This window comes from Rhinatrema bivittatum, chromosome 3, assembly GCF_901001135.1.
Source record: "Rhinatrema bivittatum chromosome 3, aRhiBiv1.1, whole genome shotgun sequence".
In the NCBI taxonomy this organism is placed as follows: Eukaryota; Metazoa; Chordata; class Amphibia; order Gymnophiona; family Rhinatrematidae; genus Rhinatrema; species Rhinatrema bivittatum.
Window position 1 is genome coordinate 432,692,289 of NC_042617.1, and position 19,832 is coordinate 432,712,120.

The window sequence follows — 19,832 nt, forward strand, 5'->3', positions numbered from 1 at the left end:
TATTAGGTGCTACAACCCAGAAAGAGATCTAGGTGTCATAGTGGATAACACATTGAAATCATTGGTTCAGTGTGCTGCGGCAGTCAAAAAAGCAAACAGAATGTTGGGAATTATTAGAAAGGGAATGGTGAATAAAACGGAAAATGTCATAATGCCTCTGTATCGCTCCATGGTGAGACCGCACCTTGAATACTGTGTACAATTCTGGTCGCCGCATCTCAAAAAAGATATAATTGTGATGGAGAAGGTACAGAGAAGGGCTACCAAAATGATAAGGGGAATGGAACAACTCCCCTATGAGGAAAGACTAAAGAGGTTAGGACTTTTCAGCTTGGAGAAGAGACGACTGAGGGGGGATATGATAGAGATGTTTAAAATCATGAGAGGTCTAGAATGGGTAGATGTGAATCGGTTATTTACTCTTTCGGATAGTAGAAAGACTAGGGGGCACTCCATGAAGTTAGCATGAGGCACATTTAAAACTAATCGGAGAAAGTTCTTTTTTACTCAACGCACAATTAAACTCTGGAATTTGTTGCCAGAGGATGTGGTTAGTGCAGTTAGTATAGCTGTGTTTAAAATAGGATTGGATAAGTTCTTGGAGGAGAAGTCCATTACCTGCTATTAAGTTCACTTAGAGAATAGCCACTGCCATTAGCAATGGTAACATGGAATAGACTTAGTTTTTGGGTACTTGCCAGGTTCTTATGGCCTGGATTGGCCACTGTTGGAAACAAGATGCTGGGCTTGATGGACCCTTGGTCTGACCCAGTATGGCATTTTCTTATGTTCTTATGTTCTTTCCTTCTGTGGCAAAAGCCAAGCTGAGAGTTGCAGTGGGCAAACAGATCTATTCCTCCTAATTGACGGTCTGTATCTCTTTTTCCTACCAACAAGCAGGCATTTCACTACAACACTGTGTGCAACCACATTCTGTTGGAACCGTCCCAGCCTCAATAGCTTACCTTCGGCCGGTGCTGCTTGTACACATTTGTAAGGCTGCAACCTGGAGCTCTCTCCATACCTTCGCAGCCCTTTATTGCTTAGATATGGCTAGCCGGCATGCTCCATGTTTGGCCAGTCCATCTACTCATCTTCTTTTCGGTTTAACTACCCAACATCCTTCCACCAACCCGTTAAGGGTTTCAGGATGCCCTCCTTTCCAAATTCCACCCCCGTCATTGCGCCTTTTGTGCCTCCTGGGTGCATTTGGTGCACTCTCGGGCATCCTCAGCTCGGTACTCACCAATATGTGAGGACTACCATCCTGCTTGTCCTGTAAAGCAAATGTTGCTTACCTGTAGCAGGTATTCTCAAGGACAGCAGGATTTTAGCCCTCATGAAACCCACCTGCTACCCACGGAGTTGGGTCTATATACGTTTTTACTATTATTTTAGTTTCGCTTGCGCTTTTTGCTATAAGACGAGACTGAGGGGAGACACCTGTGGTCACAGGGATAATTGCAGGCTGAGCATGCTCAGTGCACTCAATGTGCCAGTGTCAGTCAAAGCTTTATAGAAACTTTGACAGAAACGTTTTCCGTAACAGGGCTCCATTCTGTGATGTCACCTATATGTGAGGACTAACATCCTGCCGTCCTGTGAGAACACCTGTTACAGGTAAGCAACATTTGCTTGACCAATGGTACTGGAATTAGGGGGTCTTTTATCTAGAAAAGCTGACCTTTTTAATGATTCACAGATAGAGACCACTTGTTAGGGCAATATCTTTCATCTGTGTAAACTTGGAGCTTCCACAGCACAGGGACTGAATATTTATGCAAGTAGCATTTTTCAGTTTTTAATTTTATTTTACAAAAAATGCAGAGAATTAATGAATTGTGACTTTAAAAATTTACTCTAAGTAAACTGGTTTGCAATAAGCATACTGACTGGAACAATCTGTATAAGTGTCTTTTGTAATCCACACAAATCTGCTGACTTTTTAGGAAGTTGAATACTTTTGCAACCCACTGCAACTTATCTGGCTCTAGCTGGACATCTAAGATATCAGAATAAGCTTCCTTTATTGTGGGCAATTAGGCCTGGATTTATCAAAATGTGGTAAATATTGCATGTGATGGGAAAAGGGGTGTGTTTTATGGTAATAGGGAGTTTATTGCAATTTGTGCTAATACCTATGTGAAGAGCTAAGTTACTGCAAAGTGTGATCACTTTTTGATAAGTGCCAGAATGTGGTATTTCCTACATACAACCACTAGGGGGACCATGTTTACTGAGAAAGAGAGAGAAAGAAAGAGAGAGAGAACCCAGCCATAATGTGCTGACCCTAGATAGGTATTTATATCTCTACGGGAGGCCCACCTAGTAACTCGAGGTGAGGTTTAGGTATTAGTATAGGGGTTAGGGGCCACTTTGACATTCAATGTGAGACGTACGAACAGAACAGTGCTCTCTTGTGAACATTTGATGACCCTCGGAGTGAGGAAACTCACCCAAAGATGAGATTTGTGCAATGTTCTCTCAACCTAGCTTGATGTTACCCAGGTAGAGAGTCCATCAAGCTAGGTTGAGAGAACATTGCACCCATCTCATCTCTGGGTGAGTTTCCTCACTCCGAGGGTTATCAAATGTTCAAAAGAGAGCACTGTTCTGTTCGTACGTCTCACATTGAATGTCATAGTGGCCCCTAACTCCTATACTAATACCTAAACCTCAGCTCGAGTTACTAGGTGGGCCTCCCGTAGAGATATAAATACCTATCTAGGATGATTTTATTATAGTTAGTCTCTCTCTCCCTCCCTGCATTGTAATGGTGCTATCATATGCAATAAGCCCTTAGGACATTTTGATAAATGAAGGGGTTAATTTGCTATATTCTTATGAATATATCTGGTTAAGCTTAAAGTTATTTCCTAGCAAACTGATCTCAACCCCATAATGCTCATGAAATAGCCCTTACTTATTCGGCTAAATTTTAGCCAGATAATGGCTTATATGACTAAAATTTAGCTGGATAAATGCCTTAGATATTCAAACATCAACATTTAGCCAGATAGCTCACAAGTTGGCTAAATGCCTTTGAATATTGGCCTTCTAGTTTTTTTGCTTTCATTGAAGACAAGGCTATATTAGTAGAAATAGCACCTCAGAAAGTGAGAATGCATGGAAAATGACTGAATATAAGAAGCAGAATATAACCTCTTTTAATTGCAAGTTATTCCTTGTATTCACAGTATTCTGTTTTATGGTAGTAAAATTCTTTCACAAATGTGGCTTGGGTAAAATTTCATAGATGCTTTCCCATTGCAGCAGGCAGCACTGTAATACTTACTTTTCCTCACTAGCACATAAATTACATTTAGGGAATCATAAAACTGTTACCTGAGTTCTAAGTTTAATCATGTCACCTTCCATCTGGGAATTAGATTCACTTAGTTCCTTGATTTCTTCATCTAACTGTTTAATTTCTTCATCATTTTCAATACCTAATAGATCACACACATTAAGAATGCATTTTAGAATGATGTTTGTAAATGAGAGAGAATCTACTCAGTCATTTTTAATTAACAAGTATGTCTTTAAAAGAGAAAATATAAATCATTTTAAATTCAGCCCTTCCATTTCTTCTGCTCCTTTCTTATGAAATGCAGGAGTTTTTCAATGTATTCAGAAGTTTGGGGAGAGAAAATAAATGTACTCAATATCATGACCACACTTTGTGATACTTAAAATTATATTTTGTCCAAAGAACTCTTCATTTGGTTGAAATAATAAAATACTTATATTCTAGATTCTGATAAATTCACTGAAAAATCAGAATACAAATAATTGCATACTATGCTAAAAGAAATACTACATGGTTCAAAAGGGATGCATAGCTCAGAAGTTATCCATGAAGTTTTAGCACTGTCTTACTCTAAATTATACAATGCTATCAGTTTCCTTTCATCATTAATGAGTTTCATTATTCCTTTTCTGATATGTATCTCCCAATGACATAGCACATATCTGGAATAAAAGAGGAGGAACAACAAGGAGGACACTGCCTGTCAGGTCAGAAAAAGATCATGAATGTATAACCAGATACCAAGCCTCAGTAAAACCCATTTCACCTTTTTTGAATATAGTTTCCGATGTATTATTCCAATAGTAAGAAGAAGATTTTTTAACATTTTATTTATGTGTTTATTTAAAAGTCTTATATTATGCTACTTCCAGAAAAAAATTATCCAGATGGAGCATATTATATTTATAGTGCTATGTTAGCATCATTTTTGAATGAAATTAGGGTGGCCAACTTTTCCAGGGACCATAACTGGGCACCCCACTAAACTTCATGCTTTGGGAAGGGGGGGGGGGGGGGAGGTTACAGACTACTGTCAGTTGTCGAACCACTCATTACTTGGCTTTCAAGCAACCCCCTCAATATACTTTCTTTAATAATATTATTTCAACTATTCTAATACACATATCAGCCTCTCATGCAGTTTTGCTCTCTATCACAGCTAAAGTATTTCTAATACACACACACACCTCCATACTTCCCAATAAATACACAGCCTCCTTTCTTCTACACACACACTCTCCTAAACACATAGCCTCTTCTTTCAGACACACATACACAACACAAACACACTCTCCCAAACACACAGCTTCCTCTCTCATGCATACTCATCACACAGTCTCCTTTCTCAGACACAGGTAGTTCACTCTCCATTTCCTTAAAACCTCCCCAGCCTTTCATCTTGGTCTCCTTTGTGCCACTGTCTCTTAATATACCCTCCCCCTCCTCTGTGCATGTATCTCTTTTGCTGCTATCCTGTCTCTAGTCCCATCCCCATGTTCTTGTTTTTCTCTCTCCTTCCCAGTGCCTTTCTCTTTCTCTATCTACTTTCCTCCTGTGTCCCCTGGCTCCTTTGTGCTTCTTTTTCCATTTATCTGTTATAGACGTATCTTGTTACAACCATGTTCAATGAAATGTTCTATGTATAATTTATGTTCGAATGTAAACCGGGGTGAAGGCTATCGCTAAACCTCGGTATATAAAAAGCTCCAAATAAATAAATAAATAAATTATGTCTCTTCCTTCCCTTCCCCATCTGTCTCCCTCCTTCCCTCATGCTCCCATTCTCCCTCTCCCCTTCCCTGTGACCTTGTTTCCTTCCATATCCCCTCTGTATCTCTCTCCTTCCTTGCTCCCCATGTGTCTATCTTCCTTTCCCTCCCATTCTCTCTGTGTCCCATCTGTCTTTCCTGTTTCCCTACCCTGTGACTGAGTCTCTCTTTCTCCACCTTTCCATCCTCTGTTCCTGTATCCCTCAGCTAGCTTGCTGCAGCCCCTCACTTGTGTCTTGGCCCAGCACTCGGTGAGGGAGGGGAGGTATCCTTAGGGCCATTGCTGCAGAGATCTGTGGAGCCACTGGGAACTGAGGACTGTGTTATGTCTCGCTTCCTTTCCTCATCCCATGCAATCACAACATAGGACATGATGCAAGAGGGCAGGGACACAGCTCAGCTTTCGGCTCTGTCTTTCCCTGTAAACTGGAAGCTGTGTGAAAGAAGAGGAGCCTCTTACAAAATCCAGATTTTCAGTGTCCAGTCAACACTTCTGACCGGACTCTGAACAGCACATCTGAAAAGCTGGCTGTCCAGTCCAAAACCAGGAAGTTGGCAACCCTAAATGAAATATAAAGCTAAATATTGGTTTATCCTCATAGGATACTTTGCATTGCCTGTATTCCATTTGAAAAGGAAAGCACAACTAACTCAATGAGTGTATATTTCATATTGCCTATAATAGAATACAGTAACATTTCAAACAAAATATGACATAGCAAACTATCACAGGAAAGTAGAGGAATGGATAATAGATGGCTATTGACCAAGGACATTGACACCAACAGTCACATGATTAATTGCCTTACAACACAAAGTCACTATTAGGAAACCACTATTCTTAATATACATGGGCCTGTTTACTAAACTGCTGTAAAATCATCCATTAAAAGGTTAATGGCCAGGTTTAATGTGGGCATTCTTGGGGAATTTAACATAATTTACTAAAGGCCATAACACCATTGGTAAATCTGGCTTCAACAATGGATTTTACCATTTCTGTTCCCAATGGCAATAATGCTAATTCTGATGAAGGCCACAATCAACCCCCACCTCACCCAATATGCAATGTTAAAGTGCCCCAGCTTCCTCATCCTACCCCCTAACATCAATGCTAAAATGCCAGGGTGATCTTGCACCCTACTCCCATATAAATTTAAAATGAACTCAGTATCCCAATATATTCCCTCTCCAAGAGCTTCTGAAGGAGCCTCTAAAGCCCTAAATCCGATCTAGGCATCATAGTGGATAACACACTGAAATCGTCGGTTCAGTGTGCTGTGGCAGTCAAAAAAGCAAACAGAAATGTTGGGAATTATTAGAAAGGGAACGGTGAATAAAATGGAAAATGTCATAATGCCTCTATATCGCTCCATGGTGAGACCGCACCTTGAATACTGTGTACAATTCTGGTCGCCGCATCTCAAAAAAGATATAATTGCAATGGAGAAGGTACAGAGAAGGGCTACCAAAATGATAAGGGGAATGGAACAACTCCCCTATGAGGAAAGACTAAAGAGGTTAGGACTTTTCAGCTTGGAGAAGAGACGACTGAGGGGGGATATGATAGAGATGTTTAAAATCATGAGAGGTCTAGAATGGGTAGATGTGAATCGGTTATTTACTCTTTCGGATAGTAGAAAGACTAGGGGGCACTCCATGAAGTTAGCATTAGGCACATTTAAAACTAATCAGAGACAGTTCTTTTTTACTCAACGCACAATTAAACTCTGGAATTTATTGCCAGAGGAGGTGGTTAGTGCAGTTAGTATAGATGTGTTTAAAAAAGGATTGGATAAGTTCTTGGAGGAGAAGTCCATTACCTGCTATTAAGTGCACTTAGAGAATAGCCACTGCCATTAACAATGTTAACATGGACTAGACTTAGTTTTTGGGTACATGCCAGGTTATTATGGCCTGGATTGGCTACTGTTGGAAACAGGATGCTGGGCTTGATGGACCCTTGGTCTGACCCAGTATGGCATTTTCTTTTGTTCTTATGTTCTCCTCCAAAAGCTTATCCAAATCTTTTTTGAAACCAGCTACACTAACTGCACTAACCACATCCTCTGGCAATAAATTCCAGAGCTTAATTGTGCATTGACTGAAGAACTTTCTCTGATTAGTCTTAAATGTGCTACTTGCTAACTTCATGGAATACCTCCTAGTCCTTCTATTATCCGAAAGTGTAAATAACCGATTCACATCTACTCGTTCAAGACCTCTCATGATCTTAAAGATCTCTATCATATCCCCCTCAGCCATCTCTTCTGCAAGCTGAACAGCCCTATCCTCTTTAGCCTTTCCTCATAGGGGAGCTGTTCAATCCCCTTTATCATTTTGGTTGCCCTTCTCTGTACCTTCTCCATCACAACTATATCTTTTTTGAGATGCGGCAACCAGAATTGTACACAGTATTCAAGGTGCGGTCTCACCATGGCGCAATACAGAGGCATTATGACATTTTCCGTTTTATTAACATTCCCTTCCTAATAATTCCTAACATTGTGTTTGCTTTTTTGATACCTGCAGCACACTGAGCCGATGATTTTAAAGTATTATCCACTATGATGCCTAGAGCTTTTTCCTGACTGGTAGTTCCTAATATGGAATCTAACATTGTGTAACTACAGCAAGGGTTATTTTTCCCTATATGCAACACCTTGCACTTGTCCACATTAAATTTCATCTGCCATTTGGATGCCCAAACTTCCAGTCTTGCAAGATCCTCCTGCAATGTATCACAATCCGCTTGTGATTTAACTACTCTGAATAATTTTATATTGTCTGCAAATTTGATAACCTCACTAGTTGTATTCCTTTCCAGATCATTTATATATATAGGGGCGGATTTTCAAACACTACGCGCGCGGGTACTTTTGTTCGTGCCACCAGCGCGAACAAAAGTACACCAGATTTTATAAGATACGCGCGTAGCCGCGCGTATCTTATAAAATCCGGGGTCGGCGTGCGCAAGGGGGTGCATATTTGTGCACCCTGCGCGCGCCGAGCCCAGCGTGGCCTGCGTGTTCCCTCCGAGGCCGCTCCGATTTCCCACCTTCCCCTCCCTTCCCCTACCTAACCCACCCCCCCGGCCCTATCTAACCCCCCCCTTACCTTTGTCGGCAAAGTTACGCCTGCTGAAAGCTGGCGTAACTTTGTGCGCACCACCGGCAGCCCCGCTCCGTCCTCCGGTCCCGGGGGCGTGGTCCGGAGGCCTCGACCACGCCCCAGGGCCGGCACCACGCCCCCGGGCCCGCCCCCGAAATGCTGCGTCATTTCGGGAACGCCCCTGGACACGCCCCCTCCCTCCCCATTTCGAAAGCCCCGGGACTTACGCGCGTCCCGGGGCTTTACGCGCGCTGGCGGCCTATGCAAAATAGGCGCGCCGGCGCGCGCAGGGGTTTTAAAATCCGCCCCATATTGAAAAGCACCGGTCCAAGTACAGATCCCTGAGGCACTCCACTGTTTACCCTTTTCCACTGAGAAAATTGACCATTTAATCCTACTCTCCATTTTCTGACTTTTAACCAGTTTGTAATCCACAAAAGGACATCGCCTCCTATCCCATGACTTTTTAGTTATCTTAGAAGCCTCTCATGAGTGACTTTGTCAAATGCCTTCTGAAAATCCAAATACACAACATCTACCTGTTCACCTTTATCCTCATATTTAGTAACCAATTCAAACAAATGAAGCAGATTTGTTAGGCAAGACTTCCCTTGGGTAAATCCATGTTGACTGTGTCCCTTTAAATCATGTCTTTCTAAAGGCTCTATGATTTTGATCTTTAGAATAGTTTCCACTATTTTTCCTGGCACTGAAATCAGGCTCACTGGTCTATAGTTACCTAGATCGCCCCTGGAGCCCTTTTTAAATATTGGGGTTACATTGGCCACCCTCCAGTCTTCAGGTACAATGGATGATTTTAATGATAGGTTACAAATTTTAACTAATAGATCAGAAATTTCAAATTTTAGTTCCTTCACCTAGGATGCATACCATCCAGTCCAGGTGATTTGCTTCTCTTTAATTTGTCAATCTGGCCTTACTGCATCTTCCAGGTTCACAGTGATTTGGTTCAGTTCGTCTGACTCATCACCCTTGAAAACCATCTCCGGAACTGGTATCTCCCCAACATCTTCATTAGTAAACATGAAAGCAAAGAATTCATGTAGTCTTTCTGCAATGGCCTTATCTTCCCTAAGAGCTCCTTTAACCCCTCGGTCATCTTATGGTCCAGCAGACTCCCTCACAGGTTTCTTGCTTCGAATATATTTTAAAAAGTTTTTATTATGAGTTTTTGCCTCTATGGCCAACTTAATTCCAAATTCTCTCTTCGCCTGTCTTATCAATGTTTTACACTTAACTTGACAATGCTTATGTTTTATCCTATTTTCTTCAGATGGATCCTTCTTCCAATTTTTGAAGGATTTTTTTTGGCTAAAATAGCCTATTTCATCTCGCTTTTTAACCATGACGGTAATCGTTTTGCCTTCCTTCCACCTTTCTTAATGCATGGAATATATCTGGACTGCGCCTCTAGGATTGTATTTTTAAACAATGTGCGTGCCTGTTGAATACTTTTAACCTTTGCAGCTGCACCTTTTCATTTTTTTTCCAACTATTTTTCTCATTTTATCAAAGTTTCCCTTTTGAAAGTTTAGTGTTGGAGCTGTGGATTTACTTGTTGTCCCCTTCCAATTAGTTTAAATTTGACCATGTTATGATCACTATTGCCAAGTGGCTCCACCACCGTTACTTCTCTCCAAATCCTGCGTTCTACTAGGGATTAAATCTAAAATTGCTCCCTCTCTTATTGGTTCCTGAACCAATTGCTCCATGAAGCAGTCATTTATTACATCTAGGAACTTTATGTCTCTAGCAATTACAGATGTTACATTTACCCAGTCAATATTGGGGTAATTGAAATCTCCCATTATTACTGCACTGCCAAATTGGTTAGCTTCCCTGATTTCTCGTAGCATTTCATCATCTGTCTGACCATTTTGTCCAGGTGGACGGTAGTATTTTCCTATCACTATACTCTTACCCAACACACTTGGGATTTCTACTCATATAAATTCTACTGAGCATTTAGTCTCTTTTATGAACTTTATCCTGTTGGACTCTATACCCTCCCAGATTTAAAGTGCCACATCCCCACCAAATTGATCCTCCCTATCATTGTGATATAATTTTTAGCTTGAAATAGCACTGTCCCATTGGTATCTTCCTTCCACCAAGTCTCTGTGATGCCAATTATGTCAATCTCGTTATTTACTGCTATATACTCTAACTCTTCCATCTTACTTCTTAGACTTCTGGCATTGGCATACAGACATTTCAAAGTGTGTATTTTGTTCGTATTAACAACATGCTTTTCAGTTGTTAGGGATAATTTGGAAATCATTAGCTTTGGTGATTTTTTACATATAGGGACATGGACTACGTTTGCTTTTATTGGAACCTCTCTGTTGGGACGTCCTAACTCTCCTGTTTCATTAGTATCCTTCAAGGATACATTTCTCTGAACCATGCACTGCTGAGTGACTGTCAGCTTTCTCCTTGTTCTAGTTTAAAAGCTGCTCTATCTCCTTTTTGAAAGTTAGTGCTAACAGCTTGGTTCCATTCTGGTTAAGGTGGAGCCCATCCTTTTGGAAAAGTCTCCCCCTTACCCAAAAGTTTCCCCAGTTCCTTACAAAACTGAATCCCTCTTCCCTGCACCATCATCTCATCCACGCATTGAAACTCTGGAGCTCTGCCTGCCTCTGGGGACCTGTACGCGGAACAGGAAGCATTTCAGAGAATGCCACCCTAGAGGTTCTGGATTTCAGCTTTCTACCTAAAATCCTAATCAAAAGGGAATCTTTGATAAAATGAGAAAAATAGTTTAAAAAAATTGACAAGTACAGGTACAAAGGTAAAAAATATGCAACAGGCATGGTCATTGTTAAAAAATACCATCCTAAAAGCATAGTCCATATGTATTCCTAGCATTAAGAAACATGGAAGCAAGGTGAAATGATTGCCAGCATGGCTAAAAAGTAAGGTGAAAGAGACTATTTTAGCCAAAAGATCTTCATTAAAAAATTGGAAGAATATTCCATCAGAAGAAAATAGGATTAAGCATAAGCATTGAGAAGTTAATTGTAAGACATTGATAAGATAGGCTAAGAGAAAAGTTTAAAAGAAATTGGCCATAGAGGCAAAAACTCAGAATAGAAACCTTTAAAAAATATATCTGAAGCAGAAAGCATGCGAACGAGTCAGTTGGACTGTTAGATGATCAAGGGGTTAAAGGGGCACGTAGGGAAGATAAGGCATCTGTGGAAAGATTAAACAATTTCTTTGCTTCGGTGTTTACTGAAGAGAAGGAGTGCCCATTTTCCATGCAAGATATTGCTTCAGCCTGTTAATACAGATAAAACCTATTGATAATTCAATAGCATATTGAGTATTGTAGCAATTTTCAAAAATATCTGGTGTAAGTGATCTTAAAAATATTTATTATGTAATACAGTCTGGGGGGCTTCAGACTGAAGATTAAAGAAGGTCTTAATGACCTGGATAAAGTCTGCACAAACCAATGGATTACAAGAGAGGAGAGAGAGAGAGAGATTGTAAGCCCTCTGGGGACAGGGAAATATCTACAGTTCCTGAATATAATCTCCTTTGAAGTGCTGCAAAAAGTGGAATATTAAAACAAATAGGAAAAGTATTCACGTTAACTGCATTGATATACATAGTTTCAATGCACTTATTAATTTATAGCCTGCTGAGCCACAAATCTCAGCAGATTACAACGTATATATGTAGTAATAGTTAACAGACTGAAGACAACATCAATGTGAAGTTAGACAATGTAAAATAAATAAAACTAAGATATAATTCACTAGCTATTCAGACTGCAACTGTTACAAATCCAAGACCCTTCAAGTTGGAAATGCTAAGGAAAGGATGGGTTTTGAGCAGTTTTCTAAATTGAAGAAGATATGATTCTGATCTAAATTCTTCTGGCAGAGCTATTCTGAACATCCGTGATCTGGATTCTGCCAGATGAACAATCTTGAGAGATGGAATTTCTAATAAATGTTTGTTAGAGAAATGTAGGGGGTAACCTTGTAAGTAAAGGTATACTGCTGCTTGGATATTTGTGGGAACGAGATTGTGGAAGGCCTTGAATACAAGGGCAAGAATTTTAAATCTTACCCTCCATAGAACAGGAAGCCAATGCAAGTTAAACAGGTGTTATATGCTCCCATAGTGGAGATCCAACAATTAGATGTCCAGTGGAATTTTGAATTGGCTGTAAAACCTTTAGGTAAGAATTAGGAAGACTAAGATACAGAATGTTACAATAGTCGAGAGAAGGTAGAATAAGAGATTGAGTCACAATTCAAAACTCTGAGTAGGAGAGAAATGGATTGAGTGATAGGGATATGCAGGGAAAAAAATAGTTTTCATTATTCGATTCGTTTTCCGGAGGTTTTTTTCCAATGAATTTTGGTTCATGGATTTCTTGATTCGTTTGATTTGTGTGAAAAAAACGAATGGTTCAGATCATATCTAAAAAACAGGTTTTTCCAAGTTCAGATCAACAACACATTATCAGAAAAAATTAATCTCAAAACAGGAGTTCCACAGGGATCAGCCCTATCTGTGACCCTCTTTAACATATACATGCTGCCATTGCAGCTTACTTGCAGGGCTAGGAATTATATACTACATTTATGCCGATGACATTCAACTAATTCTACCCATAGAGGACATTCTACAGAAAACATTAAACCTAGCCAACATGTACTTAAGCATTATAAAACAACTACTGACAAAAATGGAACTTGTAATTAATATTGATAAAACAGAATTTCTTCACTTAGAACGAAAACATTCTGAAATCAGTCAAACATCAATAATACTCAAAGACAACCAGAAAATTGAACTAGCAGAAAAAGTACATAACCTAGGAATAATAATAGACCCTGAAATCAATCTGAAACAACACATATCACTAAAAGTAAAGGAAGGTTATGCAAAACTCATAGTACTAAGAAAACTGAAACCACTGTTAACTCAAAATGACTTCTGAACAATACTACAGGCACTAATCTTCTCCAGCACAGATTACTGCAATGCCCTTATGTTAGGACTACCTAATACAACATTAAGACCACTGCAAATACTTCAAAACACAGCAGCTAGAATACTAACCGGAAAAAGAAAGCGGGACCATATAACTGAAACCCTAGCAGAGTTACATTGGCTACCAATTGAACACAGAATTAAATACAAAACCCTATGTATCATTCACAAACTAATTTATGATGAGAAATCAGACTGGTTGAACACAGCATTACAGGTACACACTCCACACAGGAACCTCCGCTCAGTAAATAAAGCACTCCTAACCATTCCATCAGTTAAAACAGCAAGACTGACACAAGTGAGAGAAAGAGTCCTATCACTAGCAGGACCCATAATCTGGAACACAATGCCCCCAGAGATCAGGCTACAAAGTGATCTCAAGACATTCAAGAAAAACATAAAAACATGGCTTTTTAAACAAACATTATACAATAGGGATGTGAATCGTGTGATCGATCGTCTTAACGAACGATTTTGGCTGGGGGGGGGGGAATCTGATCGTTATGGTTTTTTTGGTTAAAAAATCATTTTATCGGGGGAGGGAGGAGGGTGGGAAAACCGGCACACCAAAACAACCCTAAAACCCACCCCATTTTGGGGGGGTTCGGGAGGGTGGGGGATTTGTTTTAAAGGGTCGGGGTGGGTTTTAGGGTTGTTTTGGTGTGCCGGTTTTCCCGCCCTCCTCCCTCCCCTGATTTACAATTTTTTGATGATAAATCAGGGGAATTGCTATTGTATCGTGGCTCTAATGATTTTTGACGATTTAAAATATTTCTGACAATGTTTTAAATCATCAAAAAACGATTCACATCCCTATTATACAAAGAGACAGGAGAATAGAGAGAAATATTTCAGGAAAAGACAGAAAGGCACCGACATACAGTCCTTAGGACTATACAGTAGATTAGTCTATGAACTCTACATCACAATAAAACACAACTATAATACTATGTGTAATAAAACTACCGGTGTAAGTACCTCGGTACAATTGGTCATGAACTACTTCGCTAAATGACTATTTCTAATGATATATTGTAACCGAACCTTTGACGGCACCTGTTAGAATGTACTATAGTACACTTTTACCTACACTAAATATGTGCCTACATGTAAACCGTTGCAACAGTATTTAACTTAGCAATGGTATAGAAAAGTTTTTAAATAAAATAAATAAATAAATAAATAAATAAAACAACAACCCCAAAACAGCCAAGAAATGAAAACTAGGTCTCCCTCCTCCCCCCCAAGAAAAATGCTAAAGCCAGGATCACCCCACCCCGCGGCCCACATTTACCCATTCTGGTGGGGATCCGATGGTGGCGACTAGGCTGAAGTCTCGAACTTGTGTAGTTCAAGGCTGTGGGAGGTCATTGCTGCTTTGGCTTACTCAAGGCCAATGCCTAGGCAGAAACCCGATCCCAGACTTGATGCCATGGCCTGGCCCGAGACAATGACTTGATGCCATGGCCTCGGTCCAGCTCAGGGTCCAAGCCCAGACCCAGACCCAATGCTGTGACCCAACCCAGAGGCTGGGTCCTGAAGCCAAGGCCTCTGCTTAAGCCCGAGTTGGGGCCCGGGACCCAACCTGGAGTTAATTAATTCCAGTGCAACCCCAGAGGACACCTGTCATTTGGCATTGAACAGCCAAAGAAGGAAAACAATGGACCTTGCATATCCCAGGCCTGGACACCAAGGCCTGGGCTTCACCCTGGACTGAGGCCCAGAGATCAGGACCCGGTCTCCAGGTCGCATTTTGGAGTCGGGCCTGGTTCGAGGCCAAGGCCCCAGTGTCAGGACCTGGTATCTGGGTTGGATCTCAGTGTTGGGCCTGGGTCCAGGCTGAGGCCCCGGCATCAGGACCTGGCTTCTTGTTCGGGTCATGGCATTGGTCCTAGGTCTGGGCTGAAACCCTGGTGTTGGGACCCGACCTCCGAGTCGGGTTGTGGCATCGGGCCTGGGTTCGTGCCTAGGCCCTGGCATCAGGATCTGGCCTCCAAATCAGGTCCTGGCATCAGGCCTGGGCTCAGATCCTGACCAAAGCCCTGGCATTGGGCCTGAGTCCAGGCCGAGGCCCTGGCATTGGACATGGCTTCCGGGTTGGGCTGCAGTTTCAAGCCTGGGTTTGGGCCTAGGTTGAGGCCCAAGCATCAGGACCTGGCCTCTGGATCAGATCACGGCATCAGACCTGGGTCTGGGTCCTGCCCTAGGCCAACGCCCCAGCATTTGGATGCGGCCTTCGACAGATACCCGACGAATCAGGTACGTTTTGGATTTTTTGTTTTCTTGAGGATCACACATGGGCCTATTCCTAGGCTCAAATGCAATGCTGGCAACTCTGCCTAGGTCTGAAGCTGGGGCCTCACCTAGGGCAGATGCGACGGCCCTAGGCGAGGCCCCAGCTTCAGGCCCAGACCTAGGCCTGATGCATTTGTTTAAAATGAAATGAACAAATGTTTAGTTTTGTTCAGCGGGCCCCAAATGAAACAAATTAGCCTTATTTGTCGAGTTTTGCATTTTCATTTTAAAAGAATGCCCATCCCTATTGAGTGAAGGCAAGAGGTGTAGCTGAAAAAAAGAGGTTTGAATTAATGAGTTAATATGAGGACATAAGGACAAAGACGAGTTGACAACAACTCCCAGGTCATGAGTCAGAGTCCTGATGGGGATTGGAGAATCCTCAAGCATGTGCTCGTGTGCATGTTACAAGATAGAAATACATGTATATTTTAAAATGAGTGTATATCATATGTGCAGGCTATAAAATGTTATGTATCTACTTGCAGCCATATACGCATATATATGCTGCCACATGCATTTGTTTGAAAGCTTTCCTCCCAGTGATTTTGTTTTAGCATGTAATAATAAATTCTGTTAAATTGTTGAAATGGAAGAGAAATGCAACATTTAGCCTTTAAAAGTATGTTGAGCAGGGCAAATAAAAGCAAGAAGTTTTAAAATAAGAAAAGCAAGTGGAACTGTGTTTGTTGTTGTTTAGAATTAACAGTTAATAATAAGACATCAGAAGGACAAGAGAAAGCTTATGAATAATCGAGAATATATGAGGTGGCTACATGGTGGCAGATATCTAAACTGCAATTACTCCTGTTTGGAGTAATTTTATAAATTGGGGGCTTCTTTAAGTAGCACAAAATGTACATATTTGCTTTTAGTGGTGTGTAGACAAAAAATTTCATTTGTTTATTTTTTAAATTTGTTTATTTTTTCTTTAGGTGTTAGTTTGGTTTGATGTTTTTTGATTTACTTTGTTTGCCAAACTGAAATAAACATATAATTTAAAAAAAAACCCCTAAACAAAAAAACCCCAAAACTAAATGGTTCCCCCAGCACCCCACTTACCCATTCCAATGGGTTTCTGTTAAAGAAAGGGGCAGGAGCAATCTCTAGTTACGCCTGCTCTGTTAGTTTCTGGGTTTATAATGGTACCCGCCGGCTCTGAGTTCAATGCCTTTCGTTTATGACTGTTTTATGACTTTTATGACTGTTTTATGACTTTTATGAAAAATAGTGCAGGACTAGGACTAGGGGGCATTCCATGAAGTTAGCAAGTAGCACATTTAAGACTAATCGGAGAAAATTCTTTTTCACTCAACGCACAATAAAGCTCTTGAATTTGTTGCCAGAGGATGTGGTTAGTGCAATTAGTGTAGCTGGGTTCAAAAAAGGTTTGGATAAGTTCTTGGAGGAGAAGTCCATTAATGGCTATTAATCAAGTTTACTTAGGGAATAACCACTGCTATTAATTGCATCAGTAGTATGGGATCTTCTTGTTGCGGCCCCGATCACCTCCCTTGCGATCGGGTCCGTGCCCACTTACCCCTGCTCCGGTCCGCGGCCAGAATCGCCACGCTTCAGGCCTACTAGCCCGCATGGCTGTGGTGCCTCCACGAGGGAGACGCCGCCGAGGCCCGATGTGGGCTCCGCCCCCACGCTACTTCGAGTGCGAGGGCAGAGCATTTAAAGGTCCAGCACCCAGAAGTGCTGGACCGCACCCTGGATGACGTCAGACGCCGGCACAGTACTTAAGCTGGCGTCTGACTCCCAAACAATGCCTTGCAACGAGGTTCCTCTTCGGAGTGTCTAGTTGCCTTCGGTTCCTGCTGACCTCACTGTTCCTGCTGACCTCACTGTTCCTGCCTTGACCTCGGGTCCTCCCTGTGCTTCTGCCCTGGCTTCAGCCCCGGCTGTTCCTCGCTTCAGTGACTTCCTGGTTCTTGACTTCAGCTCGCTTCTGACCTGCCCTGCCTGCCGCCTGCCTTAACCCTCGGACTTCCTTCTCGTCTCATCTCTCGCTGTCTCCTAAGTCCCAGCGGTCCAGATCCCTACGGGCTCCTCCTGGAGGGATCCAGGACTTCCAGGGTGAAACCTTTGCTGCTTTCTTTCATCTGCCGTGATCTCCTAAGTCCCAGCGGTCCAGATCCCTCCTCCTGGGGGGATCTAGGACTTCCAGGGTGAAGTGGTCTTCGGTGCTTCAGCTTGGTTCCACCACCCGGCCTGTCCACGACGGAACCTCCAGTTCCATCAGGACGGCCCAAGGGTCCACCCCAACTCGCTACCTCAACAGTTTGCAAGGCCATGGACCCGGCGGACATGCCTGGCTTGCAAGCCATCCCCGGGGTGGCCCAACGACTGCAGCAGCAGCAACACTGCCTCGACGTCCTGGTTGCCACCATCGAGCGCTTGGCCAACCGGCTGGATGCGGCCCCTCCGGAACTGCCTCCGGTGCCACCTCTAGCTCCTACCATGAATATAGTGGCACCGACTCAGCTCCCAACCCCGACACGGTATGCGGGTGACGCCAAGATGTGCCGAGGGTTCTTAAACCAATGTTACATCCGGTTCTCCTTGCTTCCAGCCCAATTCACATCCGACTTGATGAAAGTAGCCTACATCTTCTCACTATTGGATGGAAAGGCCTTGGATTGGGCTTCGCCGATCTGGGAATGCCAGGATCCCTTACTGAACGACCTCCAGCAGTTTGTCCTTAACTTTCGACAAGTCTTCGACGAACCCGCACGAATGTCCACAGCTACATCAGAGCTCCTACTGTTAAGGCAAGGATCGCGACCCGTGGCTGACTACGCCAGCGAATTTCGCACCCTCTCCATGGAGGTGGGTTGGCGCGATGACTGCTTGCGGGGAGTCTTCCTAGAGGGGCTGGCAGGCCGTATCAAAGATGAATTGGCCGCCAGAAACATCCCAGTTGACCTCAATGATCTTATCGACATGGCTGGCCGGATTGACCGGTGGCTTCAACAGCGGGCTAAAGAGGGGCGTCCGCCACGCCACCCCCATATCATTAGCTCCAGCATTCTCCAGGCCCTTGACACAGTCTGCCACCTTGAGGGCGGTTCCTGCGGCCCCCTCCCCAGAAGAGCCTATGCAGATAGGCCGTACGCCGCTGACAGCTGAAGAGAGGAGGAGACGTCGCACGCTGGGCTTATGCCTTTACTGTGGTGGTAAAGGCCACTTCTTAGCGCAGTGCAAAGAACGACCGGAAAACGCCAGAGCCTAGATGGTATGGAGGAGCTACTCCTAGGCTGCGCTGGCTCTGCTCCTCAATGTCCAGTCCCTGTGACAATAGAATACCCTGGAGGGTATTTCCACACCTTGGCCTTCATAGATTCCGGAGCGGAGGGAAATTTCATCGTAGTGGACTTGGTACAACAACTACAATTGCCCACCATACCACGGCGCCCCCCGCTGTGGGTCACATCTATTCGAGGAACTATGCTCCCTGGAAGCATCTCTGAAGCCACAATGCCACTGAGGCTCCAGACGGGAGTCCTACATTCTGAAGAAATCTCCTTCTTGGTGTTGGAGAAAGCAGTACACCCAGTGGTGTTGGGCTTGCCCTGGTTGCAGTTACATTCTCCAGTAATTAAGTGGGACACCCTACAACTTGCGCAATGGAGTCCTTCTGCCTTTCCCATTGCATCAAGACACCCAGACCACCCAGGATATCTATGTTAACCACCTCGATACTACCTCCCGCACAGTACAAAGACTTCGCGGAGGTGTTTTTGAAGAAAAAATCAGAGATTCTTCCACGGCACCGACCCTTTGACTTCGCAATAGACTTGCTACCCGGTGCCATGCCCCCTCGGGGAGGCTGTATCCGCTATCCCTACCAGAGACTCGTGCCATGTCAGAATATATCACGGAGAATCTTGCTAAGGGCTTCATCCGCCCTTCTCGGTCGCCTGCTGGAGCGGGATTTTTCTTCGTGGGGAAGAAAGACAGGACGCTTAGACCATGTATCGACTACCATGGGTTAAATGCCATCACCAAATGGGATCGCTACCTACTTCCATTGATCCCCGAACTCCTGGACAGACTACAGGGAGCCAAACTCTTTACGAAGCTCGACCTACGCGGGGCTTACAATTTAGTCCGCATACGCCCGGGAGACGAATGGAAGACTGCCTTTAACACCAGAGACAGGCATTATGAATACCTGGTAATGCCCTTTGGGCTGTGTAATGCTCCGGCAGTCTTCCAAAACCTCATGAACGAGGTACTGAGGGACATGTTGAATTCTTATGTCATAGTGTATCTGGACGATGTTCTGATCTACTCTAAAGATC

The 19,832-nt window shown here is 43.0% G+C and overlaps 1 protein-coding gene across 1 annotated transcript in view; it reads right to left on the reverse strand.

Annotated features, from left to right (window-relative positions):
* The window catches only part of MYT1L (myelin transcription factor 1 like), an 822,727-nt gene that overhangs the window by 8,190 nt on the left and 794,705 nt on the right, over nucleotides 1-19,832 (reverse strand). Inside the window, exon 20 of the mRNA XM_029597019.1 lies at nucleotides 3,346-3,449. Coding sequence (XP_029452879.1) covers nucleotides 3,346-3,449 — 104 coding nt within the window. The remainder of the gene's footprint in view (nucleotides 1-3,345; nucleotides 3,450-19,832) is intronic.